The sequence below is a fragment of the Lonchura striata genome, chromosome 5, assembly GCF_046129695.1.
Source record: "Lonchura striata isolate bLonStr1 chromosome 5, bLonStr1.mat, whole genome shotgun sequence".
Classification (NCBI taxonomy): Eukaryota; Metazoa; Chordata; class Aves; order Passeriformes; family Estrildidae; genus Lonchura; species Lonchura striata.
The window spans coordinates 36705445-36720571 of record NC_134607.1 but is presented as its reverse complement, the minus strand read 5'-3'; the positions used below and the strand labels follow the sequence as shown (position 1 = coordinate 36720571).

Genomic DNA, 15127 nt, shown 5'->3' with positions numbered 1-15127 from the left:
TTTTGTCTTCTTTTAATCTATTAATTAAAAACCCCAAACATATTGATCAAAGGCACCTTGCTGTGGTCAAAGCTGCATTGTGCTAAGTATTTGAAATTCCCTTTCCCACTATCTCTTCCTATTCATAACTTCCACTGTTACCTTTTGTCATAAATTATATTTGAGATTTTCCACAGCAGAAAATATCCACCTAGAAAGTTGCCTCTGTTCTATAAATTACTGTAAAATATATTTAGTAGGAGTAGAAAGCATTTTGTGGTAAGCAAAAAGAATATACCTTTAAAATAATATTGAAAGATAAAAGGAAGCATTTAAAATTATGATCTTGTTAAATTCAGGGTTTCAAAAAGTGAGTGAAGTATAGTGCCTGGTTCTACCACTCAGCCATGAAACCCCTGTCAGTTCTTTTAGACTTCATTTGCATGTTTTTATACATAAAATGTTTTCTCTATCTTCTGCTTTGAGTGGAAAAAAAACTCTCTTAAATTGAAAAAACAGTCACCATGTCAATTACTTAAGATAAATATATTTAAAAAATAGAGGGAATATTTCCATAAGCAATCACTTATTTACGTCATCACTCAGATGCATGTCATATAAATATGTGTACATGTCATTCCTTCAAAGTCTCCATTTTGCCTCTCTTTATTTAACAAGCTGGAAACAGCCTTTAGTAAGTTTGGTATAGACTGCTACAAAAAAGAGAGAACTGCAAAACCTTTCCTGCTTTGCAAGTACCTTCATGAGGGACTTTTTGTTTGGAGAAGTCATTTGGTGGGGGTATTTTTATTAACTGTATCACAAATACTGTGTAAACATACAGTCATGCAAGTACTGACATAGTCACCTTAAGAATTACTCTGAAAGATGAAATGCCATATGGTACCAGTGCCTAATCATTTAGTATAGATAGTTATTATAACCAGAGGTAGGTAAAGCAAAAACACAGAACACAAAGCAACTCAAAAGCCTAGGTTACAATCCCTTATAAATAAGATAAGGTTTCCCTTGGAAAACTCCTATCAGATCTGTAATTCATAATGTGGCTTCAGGAAGACCCAACTCACTTTGATACTACTGACTAGGGATAAAATGAGTAGTCAGAAACAGAGCAAGCTGATGTTAATCATCACTGAAGTTTAAATCCCAACTAGCCACTAGATTAACTGAGGTTACTATTTTAGCTTCTAAAGAATTTCCGGGGAAAAAACATCACTGATGTTAACACCTTTTGAATTTTCATTTAACCATACTGATATCATTTCCTATGATATCTTAAAGTGAAGAAAATTTCACACTTAGCAATCAAAGCAGAAAAGTAAAAAGGGAAGTAGCAAGATGGTTTAGATAGCCCAGTCATACGCAATCACCTCATGATTAACAGCAGTGTTGGTCTCACACAGTAGAGCTCATCTTTCCATATTGCTCTCAGTAATATTTGATATTTCCAAGAGAGGGGAAAAACAATATATTATTTAAGATTCAGAAGAGAAGGAATGCTGCATTGATGATGATCAGACTACTAACGCTGATGCTGAGTTGATGAGATCTGAATGGAAATAACAAACTCTGGACTTGAGTTCTTAAGACCTCTGTTGTGATAGCTGATGGCACCAGCTACAGCTGCTTTCCATATGTCTCTGCATAATAGTAGGGTATGTGCGTGGGGGGAATTTAAATGTGTCAAATCAAACACCATTCAAGAATTAATTCCAGAGATTTTTCATAATCTAGAAGGAAGAAAAGTCTGAATAAACGCAACATGGTATTTCACAGATATATCAAACAGAAATATAGCCTTAGACCCTAGGAATACCTGTTCAGAACTTACACAAAAGGCAAAATATTTCCACTCAAAAATGTCTAGGTCCCACAATATTTACTAAAAATTGCCTAAGGATAGCAACTGTGCTAGGTGAAAATAGATGCTGTATGCTTGTATAAACATAATTCACACTATACTCTTTGAGTGAGGTGGTGGTCTTGACTTATGATAATAGCACTTCCTATCTGTCAAGCTCTATATGACCACCTCACTCAAAGAAAAGGCACGCACAAATGATATGCTCTGTTCAGCTCTAAGCAGCTATCAGGAATTTAAGTACATCTGAAGTTGCACTATGACTAGACTCGCCATTCCAGGCCAGCACTTAAGTATATCAAATGGCAATTAAGAAGTAATGCCTAAAATGTATTATCACATTAGGACAGGATTACTGGCTGAATAATGTATATAAATGATTACTCAAGATTTTTTGTATGGATCAAATTTGATACTATATAACTTTCCAGGGTCCAATAGAGTAGAAATCTTAGTGTATACGTTTATGCAGGAAATCCTAACTTGAAGAAAATGTTTTTTAATCCTGTCCTTCCTCCATAATGGAACTAAAAATATTTTATCTCCACAAACCCAGTAACTTAATTAATGAAACTGGTAGAAGTTGCCTTAAAAGACCTCCGCAGCCACTCTTTTCTATGACTGAAATGAGCAGACAGACATTATATAAGTCTGACATGTCCTCCTGCCAATGAACCTGCTGCACAGCTAAGAAAAATGAAGTTAGCTGATTATGCATTTCTCAAGCTGCATGTTTGCTATTGCCATACATAATTTAATAAATGAAAAAAATAAGCATGTATAATAAGCCAAACATAAAATTCCCCAATTGCCTGACAGTAAGAGTCAAAGAAGAGCAGTGTAACCTTAGGCTGACACCATCTTCAAAAGAGGTTTGGAGGCTAAGTTCAAAGCTTTAAAGTTAATTTATAGTTCCCTCCATCTATATTCTCTCTGCTGTCACTGTAGAAGCAATAACAGCCTTGCCTCACTGTGAGAGTGGACTCAAGTTCCCAAGAAAAGCTGTGCAATACTTAGCTAATCTGTAATACACATTGCATTCAAATACTGAAGTGATTCATCAAAGCACAGGGATATTGTAAAGGGAGATTAATCAAAAAGAGAAATAAAAAGGTCTAAGCAAGTGGAAACAATTCTGTTACTCACCCTCAGATCTTCCTTTGTGTTGAAGCTATCAAGAAGCTGTTGATAATGTCTATCAGTCATTTGTCGCAAGAGTGACAATAAACAGGAGACAAATTCCCCCTGTTCAGATAAGCCAAGAGGAGAAATATTATGTTTTTCGCACTTGAGCTGAAACTCTTATATTATAAGCACTTGAAAATAATTAAGAAATGCAAGGGAAATTAATCTACAATTAAGCTTCAACTCCACATTTTGTGAAAATACATTGATTGCACTTTCTTCCCATTTAAGGAAATATTTTTCCCATAAATGGAGTTTATTTGCTTACAAAAATCAATTTTAAATAGTTTCAGTGGGGCTAAACCAGTAAAATTTTTATTTGTGATTTGTTTTCCTTGTATCTGTTTTTAAACAGATTACTTAGATTGCTAAAATTACAACCTTTAGTCAACTCAGCTTTGAAACAAATATAAATAAACATATTTTGCAAGAATTCTGAGAAGAATGCTATTGTTTTCCTTTAGGGAAGAAATTAATCAAATTAGCTGGGAATTATTAAAGCATTCTTCCACCCCAAAAACCCAAGATTTGTCAAAGAGAAAACTCATTTTTAGGACTGAACAGATTTCAAAAATGTTTTGATCAGAAATTTCTTTGGGCTTACAGAAGAATTTCTCATTGAAAGAGCAGAGAACTGCACTGGTATGTGCAATGAGCAGTCAAACAACCAAGATATCAAAGGAAGGAACAGGTTCTCCTATTCACCCTTTTCTGTCTGCTTATTCACTTTTGGACTGGCTAAAAACACTGAATGGTATCAATCAGGTCTGACTGCAGAACTGATGAGGACAGGGAAGAGTCAAAGGTCTGGTTTGCATCCCAATACTTAGAGCAATTCTGAAATCTCACAAGCTTTCTAAAAAATGGGAAATATATTTTTGCCTGTACCAGGAATGGAGAATGAGATCTGAGAAGACAAGTGATAACAGTACTTTAAAATGGTGTCTTTCGTTAGTTCACCAAGTGAAATTTTGGGAAGATTTCCCTCCATCTTTCATTAAAAACAGAAAATAAGATTAAAATGAAGTAGTATGTTTTCACATGAATAGCTGTTCTATATTTTACACTGGGAGGCGTGATTCATTTGTGATTATACCTGGTACACTGGTGTGAGGTGATGGCTTTCACTGGCAACATGGTGATACTTCTGCACTGAGGTAATGATTCTAAATTTCTTACTTCCCCTTGTTTCACACTAAATATAGCATTAATAGAAGCATAGAATCACAATATCAAAACAATATCCTAAGGCTACAAAATCTCTTAATATTCATGCCCTGGGCATAAACATAAAGGTTACAGCTGCTGTCTTGTGAATATTTGTATACCAAATTGCTAGCTTGAGTGACAAAACTCCTTCCCTGCCTAGGCATTTTAAGCAGTCCTTTTTAGTCCTTTCTTCTATGTTCCCACATTTGTTTCAACTTATATAGTAGTATTTTAAAAATCACAATCTATTATAGAGTGCTGTACTATTATGGTTGACAGATTAGTGTTATAAAAGTATCCACTTTAACTAATTGTTAACTTACTTCTAAATTTGAGCTTTTAATTTGAATATAGGTAGCTACACAGGCCGGTTTTTAAAATCACAATGCACATTCAGCTTCATTTGTTGAATTCAACATAAAAATTTATGTTGTAGGATTTCTGCCAGTGTTGGCCACAGATTAACTTTCAAATCATGCACAAAAGCAAATTCTACACACATAACAATCTTGCTAAAAACATTTAGGGTCCAATTCCAGTGTCAAAAGTCAAGCCAAGCAATATACTAAAATCACTTAGGTAGATTCCTTAAGAATTTTTTTGTGTCTTATTTCAGGAGCATAATTATTAAAAGCCATGGAGCTTTCAATTAAATTCCAGTTCATTTAGGTTCTGAGAGATTGAACTTTCAAGATCTGAAATCAATTAAAGTTCACTTTAATTGGACTGCTTTCTGCCAATCCTTTATAGGCAAATGCTTTCTTTCTTTAAGGAAGTCCAAACATCTAATTCAGCAACAAACCAAACTACAAGTTTCAGTTTCACCATTGCATTAAATTCCATGTTTGCCAATGGAACATCTGCAACACCATCACCCTGGAGCTGTGTCTGATTCATGCTCAGTTTAAAGCCTCATACCCACCTTGCAGATTACCATCAAACAAGGCTGCTGACTGAAAATTAAATGATATCCAGCTATCAAAGCTGCTTGAGAGAAATGGTGGAGTCATGGCAGCACAAAGCCCAGCGCTGCCTGATCTGATGCTGCTTCTTGGTGAACAAAAAAAGTGACACATGAGCCTAGGAAACCACACTCAGATAGGTTTGGGACTACTTCCATAAGGAAGACTATGTCTCATTCAAAACTATGGGAGAATTTTATTAAGTGTGCTCCCATGGTACATCTCGCAAAGAATTTTTTATGGCACATGCAGTTTGAAATAATGGCAATGTACTGGAACAGACTACTGCTGTACTCACATTGAGTACTTTGTCATACATGCTCTACAAATAGTTCCAAGAATCTGGCCCCATGTGCTGCCAGAAGCCCATACTGCATGATATTTCTACATAAATGTATATAATTGCCTTATGCTGTGATGTGAGTCACTTCCACATTATGTACTCTTTGGGAGCCTGCAGTGACAATAACATGGCTTTTCTGATGTATAATAGAAATTTTTTCAACTTGAAAGCACTTTCTGAGTCTAATTTTTTGATGGTGTAAAAGAATTAGGCTGTCATGGTGTTTAATGAAAACTTAATCTGCAAGCAAGGGATATCTCATAACAAGCCAATAAAATCAGAGCTTTGCTACACTAACAGTTTAACATTACCACCCTTTCTTCAGCTTAGATTTTCTTGTGGTGGCCTGATATACCACACAGCATACATTTACAATTTTGTAATTTAAAAAAAAAATTCCCAAAATCTTATATATATATTGCTGTTGAACCACAGTGATTAACCATGATGTTATCTTATCACAGAGCTTGATCAGCTCCATAAAACACTCCATATATGGTTTGCTTTCAGTGGGTCTAAAGAAAAAGAGAAAAGAAGCAAAAAAAAAAAAACAGCAACATATTTTTCTTCTGCAGCTATTAAATGCTTTTGAAATGTTTGATCTCAGAGGAAATTCTGGTTTGAAAAGCAACCCTCTATTCATTAACAAAAATTGTTACAGTGTAAACACTGAGCAATTAATTAATAAATGTATAATGAGATGGTAAATCACTCAGCATAGTATGTTTTCTGCAGTAAATGCTGGCCCCTCACACCTTCTTGGGTTCACATCTCTGGCTATATTAGAACCAATTCGACCTTGAAAAGCAAAGTGAAAACCTTGCTGCAAACAAAGCAAAATATTCATTTTTTTGATCAATGCTCATCACTGACTTTTCCATAAATGCCTGTGTTTCAACCTTCTAATTTCCATAGCAGGTTCTCCAAAACATCATTTGCTAATCTTCTAAATCTATCCTGTATACTCAGCTTCATGTGACAAAAACAAAGCTCAAATGCTCAGCCCAGAGAAGAACAAAATGCCTCTCAAGTAATAAATTTAGATTAGCACAAGTTATCACAGATTCTGCAGACATCTTTAGAGTTGTTTCATCATGAAAAAAATATATGCATTTTAAGAACTATTATTGATTGATAATCTTCTATTTTCAGGAATTCAAACTGAAGGAGAGTTTCAGAAAGCTATTATATTGCAAACAAAAGTAACATACTGAAATAATTACTAACTTGAAAGTCTCAAAAGAAATGTTATCTTTTGGGCTTGTTTTTTTGCTTTGCTTTGGGTTTTTTTGGGCACAATCTACAAAAAAACTAAATGAAAAGAAATTACTATTTCCACTACAAATGAGTAGAATGCAAGGAAGGATTCATTGTCATCCTCATTCTCTCTTTTATACACAAAGTCTAACACTGTGAATTACAATACAAAGACAATATATTCAGAAATCTAGTAGTCCAACCAGTGACAATTGTGAGCTTTCTCACTGCAGGAAACTTACAGTCACATCTTGAAACTGGAGTCGCATAGCAGAGCCTGATGGCTGTGGTCGGCTGGTGATCTCTAGTATGGTCCTTAATAGAATATCTAGCAGACTGTTTACTATCACATCAATTTCTTCCAAGACTGATTTTTCCTTAAATAATAAATAAAACATTTAAGATTTAAAAATAGATATATGACCACAAGCATAATTCCTTTGATGTATTTTTTGAAACTAATTACAGTTTCATAATGAATGCTACATTCAAGAAACAAGGACTATTGTCTAATTCAGATATAGTTTAATTCTATTCATTTTTCTCCTAACAGTTTTCCATTAATTACATCACAGAGGACAGTTACAGGGTTGACTTTGAATATGTAAATGTTTATCAAATTACCATAGCTCTATTTTCACTTGACATGTAGAGGAAAGTAGTAAATAATATATAAAAACTTTTCAGGCAAGATTTCTATAGGTAACACTCATATATCTTCTGGGAAAATTGCCAAGAAAGGCTTAAAATCCAAAAAGCAAAATCCTGGTTTACTTTGAAACTATCACCAGAAATAAGCAGATGGTGCTCAACCTTCATCAGTAAGGCCCAGCTACGCTGCTTCCCAGCAGCTGAGTAGCACAAACAAATTAGTCATTTATGTGAGCCTGCAACTGCTTGTACACAACATCAAAACAAAGGAATCAAAGTCTTCACTCCCAAAACAGACCATGGATACCTCAGTTACAAGCAGGAAAACACTTGATAAAGTCAAGTTGTAGTTACTTCTCCTTCTTAATTCAGATGGAAATATGTTTTCCCTGCTTCAAGACTGTTTTAAGACTCCACTGCAACAGAAACCACTATCTTAATCTGATCAATTTTATCCATGACCCTTTTAACATGACCCTTCTTCACAGAAATATTTGACATTGAGGAGTAGGAGTGATGTGGGTTTTTTCTTTTGTTTTATTTTGCTTTCTAGACACCCTAAAGCATATGATTTGTAAAAAAACCTCAAAATTCCTTTTTGTACTTAAGTTGAATCTAGTGTCAAGCCATATCCTCTGTCACTTCATCTAGCATCAAAGAACCGTTAAACTGGCTTCTTATGAAAGCAGACAGTACAGTATATTTAGGAACTGCATCCACCAAGAGGACCCTTCTCTTTACTACTACAAACTATTTCTGGACTGAGCAGCAGCCTTAACTTTCAAAGCTGCCTTACTGCAAATTCACTTGTTCCCTCAATCTCCAAATCAACTTGATTATAATAGCAGGTCTGAAATCTGTACTGATGTACCAAAGAAACATGTCAAAGTCACAAAGTTGTTAATAGTCTCAATTACTCAAAGAATACTAAAAATAGTAGCTGCATATCCTGAACATTTGGGAGAGTTTTATGTAGATATCCACTTGTAATTGTGCACATCTCTGGCTTGGTGGCTCCAAATGGAAGATCTCCTGAAATTCAGACCAGATATGTAAGGCTTTCTCCCAGGCCAAAACCACAACTCTGCTTTAGTATCTACCACTTTGTCTTGTGATGAGATTTTATACTTATCCAGGAGCAGCTGGAAGGAATATGTTGTTACAGTGCCAATGGTGCAAGCCACATCCTTATCAAATCACTGATGAAGCAACTTTAATTGCTGAAAGTGGTATGAAATGAAGAAGCACATAAAGGAGTTCTCACTAGTGCATTGAAAAGTAATGTATGCTAGCCTTGACATGCATGTATTGCACTAATTACAAGCAGTGCTTGTTTTTAATTGCCTTATAGCCTGCTGTCTATCAGAACCTATCATCACCTTCCCGTTTGCAATACACCTCTCTAAGTGAGCTCTCATATGCAGCTTTCACACATTAATTCACAAACATTTGAAACTGGCCACAAAGTTTATCAACTAGCAACAAAGTGCAATCTCCCTTGCAACACTCATACCAATCTCTTTATCTAGATCAGCCCTGTGTCCCCTAAGAATTCACAGCACACAATAAAAAATGCCCCAAAAGAAAGTAGACATTTCTTTCTTTCCAACACAACAAGAAGTGCAAAAGCTTGTCAGAACACTATGTGATGCAATTAAAATACTCATGCATGCAAAGAAAAGGGTCATTTAAAAATCAAAATGACATGTTTATGCAGATTCATTACACAGAGAACTCTTTAAAATGCTCTTGGGCAAGGTCCAGCTTGTGTCATTGAATGTCACTGAGCCATATAAAGAAGTTCAAGTGGATGTGACATGGTGTTTACTCACTGAGCTGTTCTTCTTGATGAGACAAAATATGTTGCTAAGGATACGGGCACACATTATAAGGTCCTTCTGCTCTTGTAAATGCATGTGGAGATGATGTAAAACTACTGGAAGAAGAATGCATCGAGAATCTGGAAAAAATGAAAAAATTTCATAAATAGGAGCTTCTCATAGAATAATTTAATTTTAATACAGCTATTAAATATGTCTTCAGTCCAAAACTATTTCTGGTAAGCAGAAGCTTTTCCTAGGTTTAATAAAATTTTTTGATGAGCAGAAGGTTTTACTTCACAATCATAAGCAAACGATTGAAGAGTAAACAATATGCTGGAAGTAACTTTATCATGGATGAAGAAAAACATCACTGTGTGGAATATACTACATATAAAAGAAATTCTATTTATTGAACTGTCATCCAAAATTAATAAAAATGTAGAAGAGTAATGCCTGTATTCATAACAATGAGAAATTAGGCTCTAGTGGTCCTGCCATGTGACAGGATCCATTTATATGCCAAGGTTATGACAGACTTCAGCAGGAACTTATGTTGTTCTACAAAAAAAGTTCTACTTTACTGACCAGCAGCAGTATTTTCAGATTTCTTTCAGAATTTTTACTTTTCCAGATTCCCCACTCCTACTGAGTATGAGCAACTTGGACTATTGATTTCTACATAAAATAATTTGCCTTTCCATTCTTTCATTTTCTAAACACAGCTATTTGGTGTTATTTGCAGTCCTGCATTTGCTGAAAATTGTGCAAGAAGATACTTAAAATGCTACTTATTTCTGCTTCTTTTTATTACAATTAAAAACAATATTAAATGGGAAGAACCCTTGTAAGAGCACTTACACTGTGGTAACACTTTAAACATCTATTCACAACTTGATAAATAGGAAGGATATTTCCTGTTTTCATTTTGTTGTTGTTTTAAAATATTTTCCATAATTAAGAAATTCTATTCCCACAGAAATGTACTTGAATAACTTCCTCCATTAAAATATAATGATTATAAATTGCATTATAGAAATACACTCATCTACCCTCTATGTTCATTAATGTGACCATATGCTAAAAATTGATTTCTCTAGCTGGCAAATTACTCTTTTAAAACAATTTTGCCAAGCAGGTATGGTTTGTGGATTACACTTTCTATAAACACTTGCCCCCCCCCCCGCCCACCCGCCAATTATTTCCTCTATTTTTAATATGAGGAAGAAGAAGTTATATTTATTCTGAGATTTTATTTGTTTAATGCTTCTTTCACTTACTGAAACACAGCACTAACTTTGTTATGCTTTACTATCCCATTGTTTTCATTGTATAATCATCTGTATAATAAAAGACAAATCATATGGACAAACCGATCTGTACACACTATTTAAGTATATTCTTATTTTTTAAATAAAAGCTTGCCTGCTCTTTTTAAATGGGTGTTTAATGCTTATTATTTATTCAGGTGTACCTCTGTATCTTCCTACTAAATAAAATAATACAAAAAGGCTGTAAGGCAGTATACAAATGACCATCAATCAGTCATAATCAAAAACCAGTAGTACAGAAACCCAACACTGGGCAATAAATAGCCTCTCTACAGTGACTGCTTATTTCTGCAAGTGCCTCAGCAGGTTTTCATCAGGGCTGCCCTGAGAGTTCCTATCTGCCTGTGGCACCACAAATGGGGGGAAGCTTCTCAGCAGAACCAAGGCAGCATATTCTTTTTCTCTAACTCAGAGCCTGGTTTAGCGAAGTGTTGTCCCCGGTGTTCTGAGATGTCAAGTGTGCACAGCTGCCACTGACCCATCTACTCCAAGACTTCTAGGGTCAAAGGGTAACTGGGCAGGGAAATTGCCAATGTGCAAACCTGTGGTTAGAAAAGTGCCATCTTCTGATCCTCACTGCTAAATCTGCTTACTGATTCCTGCTGGAGGAAAAAACAGAGCTAATGCCTTCAGTTGAAGCAATAAAACAGGACTTTTCTATTTGTAAAAAAAAAAAGACTTGGCCCATGGATTACAGAGGATGGCTCCTTTTCCCTGCATTCTCTTAGGCCTTACACATACTGAATTCTTGACTATCTGGCAATCCATAATCAAGAGACAAGATGAAGTGTTCACTGTGTAAACCAACCTGTGATTCTATGGCTGGGGTACTGTGCTGGCAAGCAGGTGAGAGAAAGCTCAATCCAGTCACTACGCAACTCCACAACTATCACAGAGCAGTAACAGCAGCTCTTTCACATATTTTGTGTATGAGCATTATTGTTTGGGCCACAGGTACAACTCAAATCCCTCAATCCAGAAGGCCAGAAGAAACCAGGAGCAGCCCTGTGCCAAGGTGTTTCTTCTTGGTTCACTTTAGATAGCTTCCTGATGAGCCCACACAGCATTTGGCACCTCACCTGAGACGCCACCTACTCTGTGCACTGCTTGCACATAAGTGCAGCACTATGAACTACATTTTGAAGACTAAAAATCTACACGTAGAAACACTGGCAAATAGCCAACTCTTACACACAATATGGTCTGAGGCATCTCAGGCAAAACTGAGCATCCTCATTCAACTGTTTCAAGTATCCCATTTTTGCAAAAGCTTCATAAAATGATCAGAAACTCTGTTTTACCAGACCAAATGGACTAGCAAAAAGCATCTTACAATGACTTGGAAGGCAATAGAGCCAATTATTGAAACAACCACTACATATATCACACCTTTAGATATATCCCTTATAAGCCCAGAATCTAAATACCCCTCTGTCTTGATCTGTTTAGCTGGAGAGATGTAGTGGCATTACAGAAGAGAAGAGCTGGCTCATTCACCTCTGGATTCACCAAGGACTAGGTGAGAAAGTCTGGAGAATATTTGTCTGAGATTATTCTTTCTCCTGCTAATTGTCAGCTGCAGTGTCAGCCACTGGATATAGAAAAATTAATGACTGAAAGCAATGGTGCAATAATCAGAACTCTGAGCCATCAGTCACTGTCCTAATTTTTCTTCTATGCAGGAAGTCAAATTAGCTGACTGTTTCAAATGATAATATTTGCCCTTTACAAATTTTATACAGAAAGACAAGAAAAAAATCATGACAGAGAGCTTTTCAAGTATGTGCTCGGCATAATTACAAAGAGAAATCTTAGACTCTGGACAATCGTTGTGACTTTCCTATGCAACATTAACATTTAATACATAGCACATCTTTCCTCCCCAGTTTCCATATAGTGGTAAAGCCTCTGCAGAGACATACTTTCTTCAGTCTAGTATATTTTAAAGATTACTTTCAGAAGGTGATTAATTTCAATTACTAAACAGATGGTCAAAGCTTCAGCCTGCTTGGAAAAATTGAAGACTATTCCCTTCAGCACCTGCTGGCCCAGGTACAAAGCACAGTCTGAGCTCCTCATTTGCAGGCAGCCCAGAGTAACCTTACCCGGGTTAGTGTACAGGTGACTCTCCACAGTTTTGCCAATACTCTGCAGCTTAACAGCTTGAAGGGACTCATCCCCATGCATGACTGTTGGCAAGCTGCCCAAAGCATCGTGAACCAAATTTGCCACCTCTCTCACATCAAAGAGCTTCAGAAGTTCTGAGTACACTGATGGGAATGAGCTGAGAAACACAGCCTAGAGGAACAGGATTAAAATGGACAGTCAGAACAGTTTTGACATTTATAGAATTTAATAAAATACAGAAATTTAAGTAACTCTAGAGAAATGCCTGGCTTCCAGAGTAGGTAGTAGCCTTTAAAATGGTCTTATTTTCAGAATGAATAGCCTTACATTCATTAATGGACTTACACTTGTGACTATTTCCTTCAGGTAATATCTACTGATTGTTAATTTCTCCCAGGACAAAGTGGAAGTTCAACTCAGAACAAAACTCAGAACAAAACTCAATTCAGAACAAAAATATTTATTCTTTAAACACACTTACGTCTCAGTGAGAGAAAATTTTTAAAAGGACAGCAGAATCTAGTTGATATGATACAAAAATATTTGTGTGGTTTGGTTTACTTTGTTTCAAGGTAAGTAATGTAACAGTCTCTGTATCATCCTTTTTTCAAATACTGAACATTTTTATTTTGGAGTGAGGCAGTAGTGGCAGTCTTGGTTCCCTTCAACAATCTTTAAAATGGGTTAGAAAGTCATTGATGAATATGAAAACAAAACATTGTAAAAGGAGAGCAACACCAGAGAAAATAAGCTAAAACTGACATTCCCTTCTTTAAATTCTGCTGATTGTGAAAAAGCTACTTACACACTCACACTGGTGAACAGGCTAACATGAGTTAAAAATTCTGAAAAATAATTCTAAATCTGGTTGTTTTTTATTGTCTTTTGACTCCAGCTGCTTACATGACATGAGGTGAAAGAACTACCTTTCTAACTCAGTTCTCTCTGATTTGCCATTTTCTTGGTGGAACAGTTTCTACAGAAATTTGGAAAACATTAATTCTTAATGGAATCTTAAACATCTTTGTTTACAGAAACTTGGGAAAAGGATGGTATATTTATGAGCATTTAATGTAGAGTGCTGTCTCCTGTGTGTTTTGCCACAACACTTCAGCATGAGCCCATTTCTGTAGTCACAAATGAAATACAGATATCATCTCAGTATTAAACTATATGGTTCATCAAGAATTAAAAATTTCCTGTAAGGCATGAAAACTCTGATAGCAGGCTTCTGTATGGCTCAAATTCTTCAGTGTCAGTGTGGTTAAACTGAGCAGTAAAAAGACCAAAACAGAGAAATTGATTTATTTGTATCCATCAACATAATTATTATAATTAAAAATAAAATATCAGGTTTAGGATTATCTATTCCAAGCATATTTAGAAGGTACTGGTATGAAAATTGCACACTGTAGGATGCAAAGTTAAAAATGCCACTTTGCTCTAGCAAAAATAAGTTTTCTTTCTGAACAGGCATATATATTTTTATACTGGATGTTGAAAATGCCTACAAGCCATAAAACTTACTTGTAGCTGGGATAAAGCACTAGTTCCTTTGCTCTCTTGAGACAGGAAGAAGCGTACTGACATAAGGAGCTCCTGAATACAGCAGCGAAATTCCTCCTCATTTTGTCCACCAGTAGCAATAGAGAATAATCTTCGAGACTGAACTATGTATTTAAAGATATATTCCTGTGCCTATAAATGCCAAAATCAGAGATAACTCACAAAAATGAACATGCTTATCTCCAAACAGAACACATACAATGATTATATAATTCAAATACAGAAAATAGTCTGAAACAGGAGCCCATTAGTTAATTTTGGTAAATCTCTCTATTGAAACACTAACAACATCTAAAAAAAAAAACAACCAAAAAAAACCCAAAGAAAAACAAACAAGCAAAAACTCAACACCACTTTCTCCTCTCATCCTTTCCCCCTCCAAAAAAAGCTTAAATTAAGTTGTAAAACTGTTGGAATGCAAATTCAAAATACTGCCCTCTCTTATTGGCAAGACACCAAAGTGGTGTCAAGAAACCAAAGTTCACAGCAGCATAGAAAAACACAGAAAGGTACCACACTAATATTTTATTTCCAAATTGTAGCATGTGTCCCAAATGGAATTATTCTGTTGTATAACTCAGCCTGATGGCATGTTATGTTCTTCTGATTGTACAAACCAAGGCAACAAGAACAACCACAACCACTACAATCAGTAGAATTCCCTGTTGTCAGGACTGAACCATTAGGTCAGCATTTAGATTCATGCAGTGGATGTTAATACCATCAGTGTAATCTATATTTGATTCTTTTGCCTCATTCAGTAAGGAACATAGAGTTCCACAGACTAACGGTAGTGAGCCTCAATGGTCAATTTA

At 35.6% G+C, this 15127-nt stretch overlaps 1 protein-coding gene across 4 annotated transcripts in view; it reads right to left on the bottom strand.

Annotated features, from left to right (window-relative positions):
* The window catches only part of DOCK4 (dedicator of cytokinesis 4), a 221515-nt gene that overhangs the window by 56682 nt on the left and 149706 nt on the right, over window positions 1–15127 (bottom strand). For all 4 annotated transcript variants that reach the window (XM_021545259.3, XM_021545261.3, XM_021545260.3 and 1 more), the window contains exons 22-26: window positions 14274–14444; window positions 12725–12917; window positions 9301–9428; window positions 7060–7194; window positions 3008–3106 (exon numbers count right to left, since the gene is read on the bottom strand). In XM_021545259.3, the coding sequence (XP_021400934.1) occupies window positions 3008–3106; window positions 7060–7194; window positions 9301–9428; window positions 12725–12917; window positions 14274–14444 (726 nt within the window). The remainder of the gene's footprint in view (window positions 1–3007; window positions 3107–7059; window positions 7195–9300; window positions 9429–12724; window positions 12918–14273; window positions 14445–15127) is intronic.